The sequence below is a fragment of the Pleurodeles waltl genome, chromosome 2_2, assembly GCF_031143425.1.
Source record: "Pleurodeles waltl isolate 20211129_DDA chromosome 2_2, aPleWal1.hap1.20221129, whole genome shotgun sequence".
NCBI classification, from domain to species: Eukaryota; Metazoa; Chordata; class Amphibia; order Caudata; family Salamandridae; genus Pleurodeles; species Pleurodeles waltl.
The window spans coordinates 204,933,744-204,955,774 of NC_090439.1; the positions used below are offsets into that span (position 1 = coordinate 204,933,744).

The 22,031-nt window shown below is 44.1% G+C and overlaps 1 protein-coding gene across 1 annotated transcript in view; it reads left to right on the forward strand.

Moving 5' to 3' along the window:
- CLPTM1L (CLPTM1 like) overlaps positions 1-22,031 on the forward strand; it is a 1,089,711-nt gene that overhangs the window by 458,403 nt on the left and 609,277 nt on the right. Inside the window, exon 10 of the mRNA XM_069219638.1 lies at positions 10,740-10,805. Coding sequence (XP_069075739.1) covers positions 10,740-10,805 — 66 coding nt within the window. The remainder of the gene's footprint in view (positions 1-10,739; positions 10,806-22,031) is intronic.

Below are 22,031 nucleotides of genomic sequence, written 5' to 3' on the forward strand. Positions count from 1 at the left end.
GTCCACCCTGGACTGATCTCCCTGCACCCCCATGACGACGCCTGCAGAGGGAATCCCGAAGACCCCCCTGACCCGGACAAAGATATCCAACGCCTGGAGAAGCACTGCACCCGCTGCCCTCAGGCCTGTGAGAAACCACCCACCGGTGCAGCAACGACCAGCAGGCTGCCCTTACCCTTGCCCAGTTGGTGGCTTTCCCGAGAGGCCCCTCTGTACCCTTCCTGCAGTGCCTAAGTGACCCCCGGGTCCCTCCTTAGAGTTCTATTGAGAACCCAACGCCCTGTTTGCACATTGCACCCAGCCGCCCCTGTGCCGCTGAGGCTGTGGTTTTTGTGCCTACTTGGGGCCCCTCCAGTACTCCTCCAAACCCCCCTGGTCTGCCCTCCGACAATGCGGGTACTTACCTGCAAGCAGACTGGAACCGGAGTACCCCCTGTCTCCATAGGCGCCCACGTTATTTTGGCTCCTGTTTGACCTCTGCACCTGACCGGCCCTGTGTTGCTGGTGCTGGGTGTTTGGGGTTGCCTTGAACCCCCAACGGTGGGCTACCTGTGCCCTGGAGACTGAACCCGTAAGTGTGGTACTTACCTCTGACACTGTACTGTACCTACCTGCCTCGGGAACTGTTGAAAATTGCACTGTCCACTTTTAAAATAGCTTTTTGCCATTTAAATGAAAACTGTGTACAATATTGATTTGATTAAAAGTACTAACTATTACTATGCAAAGTACCTTTCATTCAATGTACTTACATGCTAATTTTGATATAGTATATACAGAGCCAGCTTCCTACAAAGTCCTTCAGAAATGTTGATAAAAGCAGGAATTAAAAATAACACAGTAAAAAATATTTATATGTTCAACATTTAAAATGTTCATATTGAACAAGAATGTGAAACATAGTTAATATAGCACTAATTTCAATTCAGATATTCATAACAAATTATTTAGATGCAAGTCTGTTATCGTAAAAGCCTACTTAGGTACAAAATCAGTCTTTTTCAGTTGTGGGCATTTAGCTACAGGGAGAATTCTTAAATAGGGCAGGATGTAAAATTGGTAAGTATATATGCCCTGAACTTTAATGATCTTATGTTCTTCTCAGTATTACAGAACAACCGATTGCAGGGAACTCTCATATTATTATCTGGGTTGGAGATTTCAACATCACACTCAGTTCTGATTTGGACTCCACAAGAACAGTCCCTAACATGCATTGTAGTGCACGCACAGAGCTGGCTGGCATTATGCAACACCATGCAATAGTAGATGTTTGCCATACTGCCAACCTGTACCCAAGGTAATATTTATTTCATTCAGCCACACATGGGCGAGTCTCTAAGATTGACTATTAGCTACCCGAAATGTCATGATGTGGGTGGAAACATGACTTGCCTACCTAGAACACTTTCTGACCTCTTCCCTGTCCTTTTCTCACTGAATGTCCAATGCATGTCTGGCATTAAAGTCTGTGGCAACTTTAGCCCACTGCCCCATTATACTCTGCTTTCAGAGCTGAAATTTGCACTGCAACATTTAATACTCAATCTGAGCTGGGTTGTCACCTTTGCCACATTGTGGGAGGCCTTTACAGCCGTAACTAGGGATGATTGCACTTCTAAATCCCACAGTATCCTAAAGTCAATCCAAAGTCCCCTATTGAGGTTAGAGGTGGAGACGTGGTCATGAGGATCCATTGAATCCATAAGCACACGTACACCTATATCTGAAGAGGCTGGCCTTCAGAGAAGTAACAGGGAGGTAACATTTCTGGGGAAATACGCCAAAGCAAGAGAACTTGAGAAAGGTGCTTGCCCATGCTGCACATTTGCAGATATGATTAGAGCACTGTGGGCAGCCACAGATAATACTAAAATAGTGGACTCCAGTGGTGATACCCAGTACAATCCAGTCGATATGTTGAAAGAATTTTCAGACTACTGTAGAAATGTATTCATGTCCAAATCAGAGGCCACCCTAAATGAGATTCATGAATAAATGACAGAGTCATATTGGCCTGGCTAAAGACCCATCAGCGGGAGCCTCTCTGTGCTCCCATTATAGAACAGGAAATCAAAGATGTGATTAAAACTATGTAGAATGGAAAGGGCCTGGGTAAGAATGATCTCACTGTAGAATCCTATAAAGAGTATGCTGCACAACTGTCCCTATTCTCATTGGTGGTATACATTGTGGCATTTGAGAGGGGTACACTTCATCCTTCATTAAGGGAGGCAGTGGTGATTACACTACTGAAACCGGAGAAGCAGCCACATCCATGCAAGTCCTATTGTCCACTTCCTCTGATTAATGCAGAAAACAAAATACTGGCTAAAATAATTGCAAATAGGCTTCTTCCCCTTTTGCCCACCGTTGTGTGTCCAGACCAGTCTGGATTTATACCAGGCCGCTCCACTGCAGGTAACCTCCGTACACTCTTTGCCCTTACCCATCAAATAAACCCTGACATCAAAGCTACTGCCATCTTTCTGGATGCTGCAGAAGCTTTTGACTCAGCTGGATGGTCCTCTATCCTACCAGTGCTCAAGAGAATGGAAATGGGCAGCATATTATTAAAATGGGTTCAATTATTATCGACACAGCTAGCTCACTGGATCAGGGTGAATAACTTCCCTCCTCAATCAAAATTTGCTGTGGGTACAGGGCAAGGATGCCTTTATCTCCTACTATATTTGCTATAGCTGTGGAGCACTTGGCGTGCCTCCTAAGAAAATGTAATCACTATTGTGGTATCCAACTCGGTTCCAGCAGATTAACACTCTTGATGTATGTGGACTACATTTTGTTACTAACAAAAGGCTCCTCATAAACGTGAGTCTTGATGGTTTAAATACATTTCGTAAGTGGCCTGGACTGCAGATCAACTGAGCTAAATCTGTGATGATGCCCCTTACCTCTGTTATCCAACTCGGATCACCAGCATTCCCATAAATGGTTGACAAAGCATACAATATCATGGGAACTTACCTAAAGTGATTTACGAAAACTATGGGAAATGTATGCCGGATGTCTTCAGCTTGGTAGGGAAATGGATTAAGCTACCATTATCAATGATGGGCTGAATTGCACTCATGAAAATGGTAATCTTCCCAAAGCTGCTATATCTTTTCCTAAACATTATAATCCAGCTTAGCAAAGCCTTTTTCTCTCAACATTGCTCCCTGAGGGTGAAGCTAGTATGGGTGGGATGGAAGGCCAGGATAGCCTGGCATAAAATCCAGATGCCTTCTATTCAGGGAGGATTTGCTGCACCCGACTTTGAGATTTACTCACCACTTTTCCTCCTGATTAGGAACCTCTATATGTGCCCTAACCAGCAAGGTGGGCATCGTCAGACAACTTTGAGCCCAAATACTAGTTCCAGTGGGGCAATAGTTTATTAATAATTGTTTTTTAACAACTACTGAATACCTTAATAATACCCCTCCCAATATACTAACCTATCAATGCCTCCGCTCCTCTTGGCAAGAGGCATATCTGTCCTTCTCGGATGAACCACCTGAGTGGCAGCTGTTGACAAAGATTTTAGCAAACCCTAGCTCCTATAAACTAATTACACAAAGCTGCTTTGTAGATACTTAGCAGAGTGACACCATGCCTCTGAAAAGTAAGTGGAAACGAGACTTGAGGCATTACATTGCAGATGCAAAATGGTTATATTGCTGTTGTCAAACAAAAGAGGTTTTGTATAATGGCAAACTGCACCTGTTACACTTCAGATATCAACACCATGCATAATACATCCCTGCCAGCATTGTTAAGTGTGGTATGTCCACAGATTCACAATGTTGGAGGCATCAGATGATGAATGCTGACTTTCATCACATGGCATGTACATACCCCTGGGTTAGTGCATACTGGCAGGCACTGCTGGAATAGCTAAGGATAATGTCAACCCTAGACCACCTACCAGTGGTTATACTGGGATATACCAAGGGAATTCCCAAACCCCTCTGCACGTTTGTTAGTCTGGCCCTGTTGCTGGCAAAGTGCAGAGTAGCGAGGAATTGTAGAGAAGCTTCAGGTCTGACAAGTATGAACTGGTTGAGTGACTGTAGGAGGCTGGCTCTCTGTGTAGTGTACAAAAATGTTGTGCACTGTGCAGATAGTCCAAGCAACCCCACATTGATATACAGCGGTAATAACTAGACCACCTAATGCTCTAATTGTATTGTAGCTTGATCGAGCAGTTAGCAATCTTGGAGAAGCGCTAAGCATTTGTTGTACTCATAGTATCAATAAATGTGAACACACACTCAAACGAATACCTCAAGACCAATTTACAAAAATACTTCAAATTTTTATAAAAATGTTTAAGACTAAGGTCAGCAAAATTGGGTAAGTATTTTTTAAGTTATGATTTTTCAGAGTTTAGCAAAAATAGTCTTTTTGTGCGTATTACACACCATAGGAGTCCACAGGAGAAAACGTTTAAAATGCATATAAAATCAGGCAATGCTTTCACAAATGTCACCTTCTGTTTTAGGTCGAGGTCGTTGAGATGTTCTGTGGGCCAGCCAGAGAAGTACAGGCCGTTCTTGGTTCAAGTGGGAGCAACGGCTGAAAGTCTTGGAGCACGACAGGTGAGAGGGACCACTTGGAAATGCACTGCACAGGTGGACTTAAAGGTGAGTCTGGAGGGTCCCCTTGGAGCATAGAGTTCGCAAGGGGTTGGGGGAACACCTAGAGCACAGCTGGTTCTCCAGTGCCAGGGAAGCTGCGTGCAGTGCAGATAGGTCAGCCAAGAACTGTGCGTAAAGGACCGTGTGGAACCAGGGAACAGGTCACTTGAGGGTGAATTGTAGGTCAGCAGGGCCACTCTGGCACGTGGTTCTTGAGTGTCCTGAAGTCCCTCGACTGGTGCTTGCTTCTGGTACTCTGAGTCTGGAGTGGACTTTTCTTCTGGGTGTCCGACATTGGGGGTCCACTCCCCCTGTCTATTGCTCGGTTGAGCCACTGGAGGTCCCAGTGCCATAAAACTTGGCACACTTGCAGGTTTTGTCTTCCATGTCCGTCAGGTGAAATTTTGGCTGGCTGCTATGTCTGGTTTGTTGGTCAGCGGACAGTCAATGAACTGGACTTCACTGGTTTTGATGCCTTCACTCTGGAGGCTGTTGCTTGACAATTTGTTTTAGAAGGTTGAAGGTCTTCTGGGGTTTCTTAGAGTCCATCCGATGTCCAATCGACCCACTCAGTGGCGATTGTCGAGTTCTCGGTGCAGCAGGGAGGGTTTGGCGCCTTTTTCTTCCTGCAGTAGAACTTCTATTTTCAAGCCTTGGGTCTTCTTTGTCACTGTTCTTCTTGTGTCCATCGAATCTGATCTGCAGGTCTAGGGCTGCTCATTAAAAACTGCATTTAGGGGTCGTTTGGGAAAGTACCTTGTAGTGGCCAATGGGCCGCCTACCTTAGGGTGGCTAGACCCACTATATGAATACTTCCTGTGTGGATTGGTCACATCCCTAACACTGATTGGCTATTTTCCTACCATGCAAGATGGAGGAAAATGAAATGGAGAGGTCACCTCACCTGCTACACCTAAGGGGTGGTGCAGGCCGAGGGTGGACACTGCTCCTAGTCTTTGTGCATTTTCCCACCGTTGCTCCAGCCAAAGGTGGGATTTGTAACGGAGGTGGCCATCTGCTTTTAGCAGCAGGGCTAGAGGTCGAGTTTTAAGGGTGGCAAGCCCTTTGAAGCTCACAGGCAGGGCAGTGCACATTCCTGGGGGAGGAGGTGTAACACCTCTGCCCAGGAAAGGCTTTATTTCCTGTCCCAAAGAGCAAAGGCTCTCACCTCAGGGATCAAGAATCTCATCTGGCGGTGGCAGGCTGGTTAAGACTGACCAGCAACCATGCCAGGGTTAGTTAGCTTTCTAGGGGTCACCTCTAAGGTGGTCCCTGGGTACATTGTGCAATAAATCCAATGCTGGTACCAGTTTGAATTTATCATTCTGTTTAATACCAAACAACCCAGGGTTCAGAGTAGCCATCATGTAGCTGTGAAACCCGTACTGCCTGGTGTTCAGCACATGCATTTAAAATGGCTGCTCTGTACACTGACTGTGTCCCAGGTTTGGCAAGGACACAGTAGGGTCATATTGCTCATGCATCTGTGCCCACACATGCATTATAGTGCATCCTCCTTAGGGCTGTAAGGCCTGCCAGAGGGGTGGCTTGCGTATATTTCATGCAGTGCTTAGTGCACAGGTCACACATGTGTGCCTTGTCGTATTTGCATTTTAGGACTGCACTAAGACACTCAGCATGCATTGGCAGTGCTGGGTGCACTTGGATGCAGGGTCCCTGAGGGTGGCACAATCTGTGCTGCTGCCCTCAGGGGCCTATCCTTAGTACCCTATGCCCTGGGTACCAAAGTACCATTTACTATGTGTTAGAAAAGGGGTCTCTAGTTGGAAGTCAATTTAATTCCTGTCCAAGTGGGGTCCCTCACTGTAGTCAGGGTAAGGGAGATACACAGCTCAGATAACTCCTGCTCACCCCCTTGGTAGCTTGGCACAAGCAGTCAGGCTTATTTCAGAGGCAATTTGTACATGGACACTGCAGTGGCAGGTCTGAGACATGTTTACAGGGCTACTTGTGGGTGGCACAATCAGTGCTGCAGGCCCACTAGTAGCATATGATTTACAGGCCCTAGGCACCTCTAGTGCACTTTACTAGGGAGTTACTAGTACATCAATATGCCAATCCGGGATAATCAATCATAATCACAATTTAGATAGAAAGCACCAGCACTTTATCACTGTACAGCAGTGGTAAAGTGCCCAGAGTACCAAAATCAACTAAAACGATATCCAGCACACAGTCAAAAATACGGAAAACCGAGGCAAAAAGACAGGTGAAACCACGCCAAGGATGCCAGGTCTAACACTAGGAACTTAAAGTGCCAGCTAAAGCTGATGCCAATTGTGCCAATGCATCACAACAGTTTGGGAAAGGAGATCTGGCCTAGGGAAACTGTTTAGCCGAAACCACATCATATGCCAGGCACACGGTGGAGGCTAACCATGTCAAAAGAGGCATCAGTTAGTGAAGCAGAAGTGAAGGAAGCATGTTTTGTTATTCTTAAGTGTGATGGAAACAAAGATTTTATTAGGATCAAAACAAATCAAGACACTTTACTTGGTGATGCACAAAGGATAACTATTCACTGGAACCCGATTTCCACACATCATAATTTGTGTGCAGTACAGTTTTATCAGTAAAACTGTATGTCTGTACTAGTGTAGTGGTCATTTCAATGAAAAGTGTGTTGTCTGTAAATGACAGTGTGCTAGAACACAATACTTAAGTTAGATTAAAATCACTGCCCGCCTCATGTCCACTAAAGCTAGGTAGGTTGCAAAAGTTAATTGTTCTAAAAGTGGGGCTGTGGTTCCGAAATTCTGGGAAACACTGCTTTAGTCAGTTGCTTAAGCTTTTTAAGTGCATTACTTGCATGCTTTTCTGCTTCTCTGCACCCAAAAATACCAATAAATATTTATTATATGTTAAAATGTCACTGTAGATTTGTTGTTCCCATTGTTTCTGAATCCCCCATTAAGTTTGAAGGTATTAATATTCACCACTTTTGGGTCACTTTGTGAAGATGAACTAGCCTGCTCATCTCTTCTTGTGCTGGGCTCTCCTAGTTCTTTCTCTTCCAGTTGTGCCTTGTTATACTCGTTCCACAGAGGTCGTCTCACTTAAGCCAACAATCTGTCCAAAAACTCATCTTCTCCATCAGAGTCACTCTAATTCTTTTTCGTCTCATTCTTTTTCTAATTTTTGTTTTTATTTTTGTCATCCTTTGTTTTCCTCTTGTCTGATTCGTCCATAATTGCAGGAAAAGCACCCACAGGTTCCAACACTTCCTGGTGCTATGCGTTCTTCTGTAAACATAATCTCGCACCCAGCTAATTGTTGACTGCCTAATCAATGTGTCCTTTTAGCACTCTTATGTGCTTTCTCATTCACAACATGGTCCCATTCAGTCAAGGCTTTGAACTGTGCAGGTCTATGATGTTGCAGCTTCATCTCAAACATGACACACTTCAAATTCTCGCTGTTTTTCACTTCTAATATGCCATTCACGGGAAATGTATTTTTTGTGATCAGCAGTAATTCTGTTCCTTTCTGTAAACCACAGGCATGTGTACATACCTAAGTTGAGCAGCATCTTGTGGCCTGGGGAATGAGCGTGGGGTGGAGCCTCTTCCCCACGAGCAGGAATTCCAGACCTATAAAAGGCATAAAGTAGTAGTCAAATTCAAATCAGCATCAATAATGCATCGAATAATCCAATTGTAAGAAAAGACAACATAAGGTCATGTCCCAAGCAAATAAAGAGCCTGAACCAAAGTATCATACGTCATGTGTAATTCACGGGGAGCAGTTTCTATAATCAAGCGAAAACACACATGGACAGCACATTTATGGAAAAAAACAAGAATGATAACGACATATCTAAATATACCATAAAGCACTGTTTGAAACTGACCGACTATTTTGGACAAATAAATACTTAAGACATTTATGATTGTTTTTTGTTCTTACAGACTGCAACAGGAACCGTAAATTATGCAATGCCATTCAAAACCGGATACACAGCGATTAATATACTTTGCAGGACGATTGTCTCTATACTATTCTGTGATGATTGCCACTGTTTGAACTGCTTACACCATGCAGACTTCTAATTGTAATCACTAATCTCACTCGCACATTACTTAAAACAACCAAGATGCCATACCTAACTGAAACCCCTTGCATCGCACGTTATGCATATTGTTCACATTACATATTGCTTATAAGATTCTCAGGACTTCCTTTTGGAATATCACCTTAAACACATTTGCAAGATTGTCTTTCCAGTTTGCTGTAGCGTGTTTCTTTCTACGAGGCTAATTCTCTGTCCAACTTTTGCTCTCGACTCTCTTGTAAGGCACAGCAATTTGTAGGACGAATAACAGACACTGATCTTTTTAGTGAGATGATGCTGTAATTACGAAAAAGGAAGTGTTTGCACTGATGTCCTCCCAATCATTCATGTCCTTTCAGATTGACCCACAACTCCTTCCCCTTGTTGAGTGACTGTCTCACTCACACAGCCACACATACATATATATATATATATACATACATGCAGGGATCAATTGCCTTCTTGCTAGACTTATGCTGTACGAAAACCTATACGTACAATCACCCATTAATTGCAAAGCACTTTCAACTACATGCGGCCAGACCTATTCGCTTATACTAACGCGTATTTTTTGTCGTTTCTATGTGAACCCCATCCCAGCCCACCTAGATTTTTCAAGAGAGCAACATAAGGGCACCGGTTAACATAGAACTATTATTGGAGTCCCTAGTAAGAATAGTTACCACAGTACTGTGCGCAAACAAAAAAAGCTGTTCTCCACCCCGTACGTCCCCACTTGCCCCCACCCCTAAAAAAACATCTCAGTTGTTGTACCCATGTTTCGAATGCAGAAAATAGGAACATATCAATAGGTTCAAAATCAAATAGATTTGTGGAATTACGTGGCAAAACCAGATCGAAATTCGATTTCCACTTAAAACGTGGTTTGCTTAGATCATGCAGCTTGTTTGACTCCCAGCTACCACACTTTGCTAATAAAAAATAGATTCTGCGCATTTCAAGAAAACAAACGAGATCCTCTAACTCAGATTCACTAAGGCTATCGAAACATAACACCGCTAGGTTTGATTTGTGACGCAAACTGCCATGTGGTATTCACTCCCTTATACACCTCCATACTTAGGGAAAATTGCTCATAAGATTCTCAGGACTTCCTTTTGGAATACCACCTTAAACACATCTGCAAGATTGTCCTTCCAGTTTGCTGTAGCGTGTTTCTTTCTACGAGGCTAATTCTCTGTCCATCTTTTGCTCTCGACTCTCTTGTAAGGCACAGCAATTTGTAGGACGAATAACAGACACTGATCTTTTTAGTGAGATGATGCTGTAATTAAGAAAAAGGAAGTGTTTGCACAAAAAAAGCTGTTCTCCACCCCGTACGTCCCCACTTGCCCCAACCCCTAAAAAACATCTTAGTTGTTGTACCCATGTTTCGAATGCAGAAAAATAGGAACATATCAATAGGTTCAAAATCAAATAGGTTTGTAGAATTGCGTGGCAAAACCAGATCGAAATTCGATTTCCACTTAAAACGTGGTTTGCTTAGATCATGCAGCTTGTTTGACTCCCAGCTACCACACTTTGCTAATAAAAAATAGATTCTGCGCATTTCAAGAAAACAAACAAGATCCTCTAACTCAGATTCACTAAGGCTATCGAAACATAACACCGCTAGGTTTGATATGTGTCGCAAACTGCCATGTGGTATTCACTCCCTTATACACCTCCATACTTAGGGAAAATTTATTACCACGGCTGCTTTCAAAGTAATTTAATTAATGTCCATGAGTATTGGCTGTTTTTTGTCAAACTATATTGTTAGTAGTAACTATCATGCTTTCAAGTTACACTTTTCTCTTTCTCAACTATTTATAAGAAATTTTCCAGGCGTTATATAAGCACCGTGTATAACATAGTAAATATCTGTCCAGTCGATTTACTTAAATGTTCCAGATCAAAATACACTTTACTTTATATCGCTGATTCTAATTTCACTTAGTGTGTGAAAACTAATTAAAAAACTGTTAAAGTAATAACAATATTTTACAAATTTTACAATTTAGATTTGGAAAGTGAAGAAAGCGCTGAAGATTACTATAGAATGGAAGTGGCTAAAACCAATATTGAAGGTAATTTACAATGATACTTCTGGTTATTGACCTCCAAAGGTTGTTTCTGCATACTCCTGGTAGTAATGTTATTAGCACAGATTTTCGGTAGCGTAGGAAAGTAGAACATATGGAGTAAACGTTCTTAAATGAGGATCTCTTGTGTTTAAACTGACATTTGAGGCTTTTCTTGGTTATTGGCAGCATTGTTATGACTATGGTTAACAGCACCACTGAACTCATAATAAGCTTGCGGTCATAAACCAATGTTAATAATTTTCTGCTTGGGGTGCTCTGATCTGAAAGTGGTGCTGCTATCCAAGTGACCAATTTCAGTGTTTTCTCTAGAACTTGGTGATCTTAGTTGTATGGACATTATGGTTAAGATTCACATTGGAAACACTGAAATTGGCCAGTCATGTTTCACAATCAAAACTCCCTTCAATGGACTGCTCACGATCTCACACTTCACTGTTATAATGATCTCATAATACTTGTGATGTTGACTTTATCCTTACTCATACAACTTTACGTGCAGGAACACGGCTTAATCTAGGACCTGTGCTAAGCCCAGACCCCAGTTTGCTTTACTCAGAAGGATCTGTGTGTGGTGACTGGCCTTTGGCTATGTCTAGAGGGTAATGGCTACACAGCATTTAGGAAGACCCTGCACCCCTTAATTCAACCCCAAAAGTTCACTGTGTGCTACATCCAGCCATTTCCAGTGTGCTCTGTGTGCAGGGCATTGACTTAGACCCAGTACCTGCACTTGGGTCCTGCACTCAGCACACCAAATCCTTGGACCCACCTTCAACAATTCCCAACACGCTGTGGGTTAAGGCCTAGTTTTCAGCCTCAAGTTGTGTTCTACACCCCAAGTAGGAGCTAACTAAGAGAACATTTAGTGGACTCCCCCCCCCCCCCCCCCCCCACCCCCCCCAAAAGCACAAAATTGTACTGGAAGATTTTTGCAGCATTGTTGCTGCATGCCGTTAGGTGGCATCTTGCGGCTCTGTGACGGCTTGATTCCATCCCAGAAGTGACAAATGAAGTTGCATATAAGTTGTAGGAAAGTAGTCTGTTCGTGAGTGTGTGTCAGTGTGTTTTTACTGTGTCACTGGGATCCTGCGAGCCAGGACCCCAGTTCTCATAGTTTGTGGCCTAATGTGTATGCCTGTGTAGTGCCTAACTGCGTCTCTGAAGCTCTGCTAACCAGAACCTCAGTGCTTATTCTCTCTCTGCTTTTAAATTTGTCACTGTAGGCCAGTGACTTCATTCACCAATTTCTATTGGCATACTGGACTCCCCCTTATAAGCCCCTAGTGTTTGGTACCTAGGTTCTCAGGGCATTGGGGTTTCAGGAGATCCATATGGGCTGCAGCATTTCTTTTGCCACCCATAGGGAGCTCAGACAAACCCTTACACAGGGCTGCCATTGCAGCCTGCGTGAAATAGTGCACACACTATTTCACAGCCATTTTCACTGCACTTAAGTAACTTATAAGTCACCTATATGTCTAACCTTCATTTGCATTAGCAATGGTGTCCCCACATGGTTGAGGGCCATTTCCCCGTACTTTGTGAGTGCGGGTACACTATTACATGTGTGCACTACATATAGGTCAATACCTATATGTATCTTCAAAATGGTAACTTTGAATATGGCCATGTAACATGTCTAAGATCTTGGCATTGTCCCCCCTTTCCAAATCTGGTATTGGGGAGCCAGTTCCACCCTCTCCCTTTGGAAATAGGTTTTACAGGCTGGGGAGGGGTAGCCTCCCCCAGCCTCTGGAAATGCTTTGAAGGGCACACATGGTGCCCTCCTTGCATAAACCAGTCTACACCGGTTCAGGGAACCTTTCTTCCCTGCTCTGGCGGAAAACTGGACAAAGGAAAGGGGAGTGACCACTCCCTGCCCAGAGCTCCTCCAGTGTGTCCCAGACTTCAGTTATCTTGCTTTGCAAGGTGTGAGGGCACTCTGGAGGGCTTTGGGTGGCCAGTGCCAGCAGGTGATGTTAGAGACCCCTCCCGATAGGTCCATACCTGATAAGGTAGCCAGTCCCTCTCTCAGGGCTATTTGGGTTCTCTCCTGGGGGTTCTCTTCAGATTCTGCTTGCAAGTTTCCTTCAGGAATCCTCTGCAACAACTTCAGACTCTTCTGACCTTGGATCAACCGCAGCCTGCTCCAAGAAATGCTGTAACTGCAACAAAGTGTCCACAAGAGACACTTTTCTTCAGAAACCTCAGTTCCAAGCCAGCAACTGCAACAGTTTCCACGGTGTGCATGCTCTGGGGACTCCCTGTCTTCATCCTGCACCAGGAGGACCGAAGAAATCTCCTGTGGAGTGACGGAGTCACTCCCCTGCTCCAAGCAGGCACCTTCCAAGGTGGCGACTGGTACCCTGGGACTCCTCACACAGCAACCAGCGTGGTCCTGAGGACACAGAGGGTAGACACCATCGACATAGAATGTCCTGAAGTCCTGGTGACACAATTTAGAGGAGGTAAGACCTTGCCTTTACCCAGAACGACGGCACCCCTGTGTATTGTCTGAGGCCTCTGTACAGTCTTTGCAAAATTACTTCATGCACAGCTTGGCCCAGGTCCCTAGCACTCCACACTGCGACGCTCAACTTGCTGAGTTGTTCTCCGGCAGAATGAGACCTTCTTTTGTTGTGCTGCATCAACTGCGTTTTGCACCTCCTTTGAACCCAGATCCTGCGGTTCCTGGGGGTGCTGACTGGCATCCTGAGGGCTCTCTAAAGTGCTGAGACCCACCTCTTCCTCCTCACACAGAGTTGAGGCCCCCAGGTCCCTCTTGGGTCCATCCAGCGCCATTTTGATGAAAAATGCAATTTTGTCATAGCCAAGGCTTGTTGGCGCCTTCCAACACAAAATCACGTCTGCAACAATCTTCACGCCGTGGGACATCTTTTGCATCATGCAGGAACCCACTGGCATCTTCCTAGGGTGCCTTTCTGCAGTCTTCTACTAACCGGGGACTCTTCTTTTGCACCCTCTTCTGGGTTGGCAGGGGCTCCTGCCCTTCCTGGAACTTCTTTTGACTTCTGGACTTGGTCCCCTTCCTTTGCAGGTCTTCACGTCCAATAATCCAGCAGTTGTTCTTTGCAGACTTGGTTGGCTGCTGCAAAATCCCAAAAACGAGGTGTAGTGTGTCCTAAGGGAACATGCAGTACTTTACTCCTGCTTTTCTGGGCTCTAGGGTGGGGTAATTTACTTACGTTTACTGTATTCTTACTCTCCCAGCGATTCTGCACACACTACACTTGTCAAGGGGGGAATTCGTAATTCACATTCCACTTTTTTAGTATTTGGTTTGTGTTGCCACTAGACCTATTTTCTTCCATTGCATTCTATGGCATTTCCTATTGTTTGCATTGTTCTGTGACTACTTACTTGTCTAATTTTGGTGTCTAGTGTATATATTGTGTATAATACTTACCTCCAGGGGGAGTATTGTCTCTAAGATATTTTTGGTCCTGTGTCACCCAAATAAATACCTTTATTTTTAGTAACACTGAGTTTTGTCTTTACTTGTGTGTAAGTCCTGTGTAACTATAAGTGGTATTGCATGAGCTTGCAAATCTCCTAGTTAAGCCTAAGCTGCTATACTATAGCTACCTCTAGCAGCCTAAGCTGCTAGAACACTACTACTTCACTAATAACGGATAACTGGACCTGTTATAAGTTTAAAGTACCCAAGGTACCCACTACACACCAGGCCAGCTTCCTACATAAGTGCAAACCCTGTGTGCTGTTAGTTTCCTCTCTTTCCACATTTTGTGCACAGATCCGGAATTCACTCTCCACTTTTTCCTCATCTTGGACAAGTTTTTTCTCCAAATTCTTTTCCACTGAGCAAGGGCTGTCTCCCTACCTAAAACTGCAGGGCTTAAACTTTGCCGGGACTGAAGCAACCATATTTCTGTGACCGATCCCACAAGGTCTACCTCTGGTGTTTGAGATAGGCGCAGGGCTCCAAGTCCTGTGAGGAGTGCACCCTGATCAACCCTAGGGCAATCCGAGAATGCAAGCTGAAGATGTACATGGCTGAAGAATGAAAGAAGACTCTGAACTCCCACTCAAAGTCAAGGTTGTGGGCCTATTCCCACAAAAGGTCGTTGTCAGGATCCAAGTCTTCTAGCAAGTCAAAGTCTAAGCTGTAGCACAAAATGACCAAGCAGTGTCCCAGTCTCACAATTTTCAACTTGAGAAGTTGCAAGTGCATCAGTGTGCACAGGGACGGCTTTAGGGGGGTGCGACTGGTGCAGCTGCACTGGGCCTTTACCTAGAGGGTGGTGCTAACCTCAGGGGAGGGGGCGGCATATTTAGCAATAACTCACAATTTAAAAGCACCTGAAGCAAAGTTCCATGTGCACCAGCTCTCAGGTAACAATAATAATGTCAAGATAACTCAGTGATTAATGTTCCTGACACAGAGGGATCAGACTTTTGTCCAGTGGCAGTTTTGACTCACCATAGGGTAGCACAGAGGGCTAATATGCCAGCTGCAAAGAACAGATCTGTATTTTATGGGGATAGCCGAGTGGATTAGAAAAGCTGGTTATTAACAGAGCTTTAAAACAAATGCAATTTACATGAGAGACTGGCTATGGAAGAATGAGGGGCACTTTTGGCTGGTGGTAGTGCAGGAATCTGAGAGGAAGTCATGAAATAGACGTTGACACCAACCCTTCCAGTGCCAGAGGTCAAATACGTCCCTGTCGTCCCCTCAGACTCTGAGTCAAATCCATCTCGGCTTCGAATGAGGTCATGTCTCAACACCATACTGATGCGCCTGGCACAAGTTAATTCTGATTCAAAACAGAACTATGCCTTCACCTTAAAGCTCACCCTAGCGTTCCACCAACCTTTCTATTCAGACTATGACTAGAGACAAAAAGCATTTGAGGATGACAATACTGATGAAGGGGAGTATTTTCCCCAACATTATGAGGATGACAATTTATATCTTGATTTACAAGATGCCTTTGGGTTGCACACTTCCCCAGACTCATGGTTGTGGTCCCCCTTGGACCTCTGACAGAGGAGAGTGACTCCTTCACTGTGGTGATGAAACATCTTGGCAGATGCTTTGGATTTACAGTTATTTGGTATGGAAGGTAAAACCAAACTGTCACAGTTTTTACAACCTGGACATACCTCATCTGAGACTTTGCTCCTATTTAATGAGACCCTGACATCCTTATGGGTACCTTGTCTGACTTTTTCTTGCTCACAGGTCAACAGGCAAGTTGCCAGGTGCCACAGGCTGGCGGTGGATGACCCAGATATTTTAATACAGTACCCTATTCCTGACAGTTTGGTGGTTCAAGCTTCCACCAGTAGAGTGAACCCCAATCCTTTCCCCCTGACTCCTCCAGACAGTGTTGAACACCTTGAGACCTTTGGAAAGCAGATGTTTCTCTCAGCCAGCCTTAGCCTCCAATCAGTCAGTGCCAGGTACTTGATGGGACAGTATACCCTCTCTGTATGGGACATGGTTGGTGAGTTCTTGCCAGCAGTCCATGAGGGATTTTTGGCCCATTTTGTTCAAACCATCCAGAATGGTCTGAACACCGCAAAGTATATTATCCGCTCTGGGCTGGACACTACTAACTGCTTAGGCAGAGCAGTTGCCATTAGCCTGGTGGTTTTTGGCATGCCTGGATGCGACATAAGGCTTCTCTGGAGGCATGCAAGCCTCTTTAATAGACATATTGACATTCCATTTGACGGAGATTGACTTTTCATCAAGAAGACTAGTTTGGTGTTTAAACACTTTACAGAAAACCGGGCCAAGGAGTGCTCCCTAGGCTTTTCTACTCCTGTGGTATGCAGGATCAGACATGTCCTCCATGAATGGCAAAGAATATTAGCCAACAGATGGGTCCTTCATATAGTCAAATGAGACCATGCCTTACCATTCCTTTTAGACCTGCCACACCACCCTCCTATTTCAGAGCATCTGTCAGAGGAACACCTCTCCTTCTTCATCTAAGAAGTGCAGGCCATTAAGGACAAAAAAGACAGAGAGCGGTTCCAGCCCAGGAAATAGGAGCTGGCTATTACTCCTGCTATTTCTTCTTGCCAGGGGTGGGTGGAGCCTCCGTTCTATTGTATATCTCCACCCTCCTAATGACTTGTTGTGGATGGATAAATTCAAGATGCTCACACTGGCCTGGGTTCTACCTGCCCTGGATCCAGGCGACTGGATTGTGGCTGTGGATTGTGAACCTTAAGGAAGCCTACTGTCTTGTACCAGACCTGCAGTCCCATAGACACTACTTGCTGTTTAAGGCAGACCAGGAGGATTTCCAATTTGCTGAACTCCCCTTAGGCCTCACAGGTGCTGCTCGGGTGTTCACCAAAATGATTGCAGTGGTTGTACCACACCTTCGAAGGTCAGGGATACCGCTTTTCCTTCACTTGATGACTGGCTGTTGGAGGCAGTTCGCCAAAGTCCATCATAGACCACGTCCAGATGATGGTGAAACTCCTAACATAGTTGGGGATCACCGTGAATGTGCCAGAGTCACGCCTGATTCATTCTCAGACTCCCTTTTATAGGAGCCACCCTAGATACGGTGCAGTTTCAGCCTTCCCTCCACCACAGTGAGGTCAGGACATTCAGGCTATGATCCTGATGTTTCAGCTCACTACTGAGTCTCTGTGAGAGTGGATATGAGGCTTCTGTGCGTCTTTATACCCTGCATCCTGCTAATTCAGAATGCCAGGTGGCATATACATGATTTGCAGTGGAACCTGAAGCCTCAGTGGGCTCAGCACCAGAGGAACCAATCATAGACTGCAAAAACAGTGATAGCTCAACCTCACTTTGACCACAGGCAGGCCCCATCCCTCTGCCCCACCCGGAGTTGAAAGTAGTGGCAGAAGCATCACTGCTGGGATGGGGAGGTTGTGGGGAGGGTTGGCGGTCGGAAGACTCCTGGCTCCAGAAGACACATGTATCACATCAATCTGGCACTGAAGCCGTTCTTACCATCCATCAAAAAGAGGATGGTTCAGGTTCTCACGTACAGCATTACCGCCATGTGGTGCTGCAACAGACAGGGTGAGGGGGTCCCCTGGGTCCTCTGCCAGAAGGCGCTTAACCTCTGAAGCTGGCCTGAGCAACAGGGCACCACCCTAGTCGTGAATCCACCTAGCGGGATTTTAAAAAACCAGTGGGAACAAGCTCATGAATGGGTTTTCAAGAAGATGAATGACCCGGCTCAAGTCATCCTAGTGGAGATGTCTCCAGCCAGTCGATCGCAAGTTACCAGTAATTGAGAAACACCTTTAAAGTAGCTTGCAGCCTTGAGTTCAATTTTAAATAGGCACAGAGTCACATTTTCCATTTAAAGTTAAGGGAAGCCAGTGTTTATTTTCCATTATCATTAGAAAATGATAACGTCTGCAGATAAAGGGGCCTGACAATGAGCAGTGCTCAGTGAGATGTATGACCCAGTATGGGGCACAGAGATGAAGAACTGAAGTACTGAGGTATTTATCTCTTAAATAAAAGTCCTTGTCAAATCAGTTTTGGAGCGTGAGAACAAAATAATGTTTCTGATTGCTTTTAAATGGGAGAAATTAAAATGAAAAATGACCTTAATTATTAGGTTAACTCTTCTTTTTAATTAGCTCCCATTTCAAATGGTCACATTTACAAACAGAAGGCCTTGTGCTCAGAGTGGCCAGTAGGCAATGTACCATATTTATAACTGAAAATATATATATATTTTTTTAAATAGAAGTTTAAAGTGAAGAAAAATATTTCTATGAATCTTTAAGTCTTAATGTTTATCTCCACTTTCAATTAAGCCACTTTATTCACTTTAAATTCCTCCTATTTAAACAAACGGCTGCATGTTTGTTATAAAAATGGCCACCCTAAGAGGCCTCTGAGAGCAAGATGCCTGCAATTTGTAAATATCACACTGAGTAACATGAGAACATTTTAATTGTGTTTAATGGAATCCACATAGACCTAAAGTTAACTCTTCAGTTTAATTTTCTTCCATTTCAAAAGTGCTGTCTTTACAGACAGCAGGTTTCTTGCTCCCACCGACTGGTACACATTGTGCTATAATTATAACTGAAAAATACAGTCATTATTTTAAGTGGGAGAAGTGTAAAGCACAGAAAAATGTTCCATATTTTGAAAATGTTGGCTGAATATTTTTCTGCAGTTTAAAATCCTCCTATTTAGAAAAAAATGGTTATATGTTTGTGTCATACATGTAATGGTGCCATATATGTCATACAACACTGGCTCTCAGTCACCTGTACACATACATTCCACTCATACGCACAATTGTTCATATATCCTAAAGACTACGCACTGGCACATATGGCAGCCCTGTCATAGTATTCCTAGTCAAAGTTTTTGTTCAAACCATGGCACGTGGCTCTATGGACATTAAGGTTAAAGGCAATGAAGCTGGGCATGAGGTGGCTGGCAACAATACATGAGTCGCGTAGCCATCAGTAGCTCACAATGATTTTCACTGATCAGACTTGTCCTTGTGGCCTCGGATTTGACCAGGAAAGTGTTACCAGAAGGTCTTAGCATGAGCACTTGTCTTGTGTAAGAAAATGTTTCTTTTTGCGTGGTCACCCCTTTTTATTTGCTAGATCTAGATTTTGGGACTGTTTTTTGACTCTAAACACTGGGACACTGATGTCTGGTTCCCAGTGTATGTGCTCTGGCCCCTAGAAATGTTGACTTGGTATACACCTATTTTGCATATTTAACTTACCTATAAGTCCCTAGTGTATGGTACAAAGTGTACCTAGGGCCTGGGTGTTAAATGTCACTGGTGGACTCCGGTGCATATTGAGCCACCACTAAAGTGACAGGGCAAAACATGACTGCAGGCCTCCCACCAGTAGCCTGGCTGTGCAGGCTTAAACTGCATGTTTGACCTGTCAAATTAGCTATTTTTGGCAGGCCTAAGCTCTCCTTTTAAATATCAATAAGTTACCAGTAAGTAGCCTTTAAATGCCCTTAAGGCGGGGTGCATGAAGTGTAAAAGTAGAACGTATATAAGTTTAATGTTAAACATGTCCTTACAGTGACAATGCCCTTAGAGCTATTTTTCTTTGTAGCAGGGTTAGCTGTTCCATAGGAAAGTATTAGGATACATTATTGCATTTAATAAAGTTACATATGCTTCAGAACCAGCTGCAAAGTTTACTCTTTGACTTTTTAAATATTTATTGCAAGCCCAATCCACTGGTAAAATCGGATTTGCAATAAATATTTTACAATGGGTACTTTTAACCTGCAGGAAGCTTCTAGAAGCTTATTTGCCTGACCTTCCAGCTGTCATCCAGAAGCTGAATAGCTCCTTGATTAATTGCGAATTGACTCCCTGAGCTAAGGCAAAAACTTTGGGTTTGGGGGGAAGGTGGCCCTCCCCAGAACAGCAATGCATAGGAGCGGTCTCCAGCCCCTTGCATATCTTCAAAGGATGTCTACCCTGTCACTGACAAATGTAGCTCACACCTGGGCCTCCTCCTCCATTGCTCCTCTATGCAGACGGGCACAGATTCCAGTGGGAGAGGAGCTTCTACCTGAAATGGATTTGAGTGACCACAAGGGAGGGTGGGTTTACTAATTTCCCTGGCCACACCTATGGGGTGAGTACAGGTGCTCTGCACTCAAGAGGAAAGGTTCTGCCATGTTGTATTTAAGTAGAAATGGGTACTGTGGGATTGTTTGCAGTAGGGCACACAGGGATTGCTGTAGAAAAGGGGAGGATTAGCCCTGTGAATGTTTTTGATATTGGTCTGGGAGTGATCAGGAATTCCCCCCCCCCCCATCCACACTTTAGTGCCAAGGATAAATGTGGCACCTGTAGTTATCCTTTTCAGAACACTACTGGACCTCTGGAAGACAGGAGTGCACCGGATGCCACTCTGAAGAGAACTTGAGGAGCTGCACCTAAGGCCACTTGCGCCTAGGGCTAAGTAGTGGGCTCTAAAGGTCAGTTGATTGACCTCATGTTCATTTACAGGGACAAAAAAGCTCCAAGAAGTTTACTTTCCTTAAGTAGACCAGCTGAAGTGTTTAAACAGGACCTGCTCTCCACTCTGCTGGTGGCTTTTGTGGAGTGAGGCCTGACCCTCAAGTCTTGTTCTTGACGTCCTGGAACCCTTGGATGTTGTCAGAGTGTAATCTTGCCTAACTCTAAAACCTGAGACTTAGAAATATTTTAAAGACTTTGTCTTGAGGTCTGACAGAAGACAAAGTTGTGCTACTGCTAGGTCAAAGATTCCGGTTGCTTGCTTTCGGACCTTTCCTGCAACAGCAAATCCATTTTAACGGGACGTCACGGAAAAGGTATCTACCTTTGTGGAGCCCTTTTCAGCTACAACTTCTAGCCTTGCCCTCCTGAAGCAATCTGATTTCCAAGAAAATGGCTAAGTTCAAAGGTAGAAACCTTCACTGGGCAGTCTCCAAAAGCATTGGGCAGTAGAGGGACCTTCTGTGGGTGCAAATTTTTAAATTTTCTTGCTCTGATGTTTCTCACTAAAAGTCAGCAGCTTAACAAGGACGTCTTCCGATGGCTATCTGGCCTCATGGAACACATCTTGGCTACAACCTGCTGCGTAGTCCAGCTGATGATTTTTGACCGCCATTTCAGAGTCTAAGTCAGGAAATAAAACTTCCTACTGGGTTGAACCTGGTATCTGCATCTGAACAACGCTCCATCGTTGTCAACCTTAAATCTTACTCATGTCCCAACTAAGTGTGACCATTTACCCACAGTTGATGCTTTGTGTTTTTTAGTGCTATTTTTATTTGAACTTTAAAAATTCATCTCTCTGGTTCCCCTTATTGGATTTGTCATTTTGGTATAATGTTATTCAGTAAAATATTCTCTGTTTCTAAATTGGAGCGGGATTTATAATGTTGTTTTTTTGACTTTTTAACAGTTTTAGTACTTTGAAATGCTTTTTGCATTTTTGAAAATGAAGCCTTTTTGCTCTGTGCTATAGTTAATAGGAGTTGAACTAAGATAATAACCGAAACCTTTATTGAACTTTATCAAGAATAGTGACATTAATTCTGATGAGCTCCATCCAGTGCAGCTAATTATCCACTCTCACAACCTCCAGTCAGGCTTCAGCTTCAGGAAGTCCTTCTGCCTCCTAAACCTGCACAATCTACACCTTCATACATGGAGATTGAGCAGCAGCAGTTGACAGCAT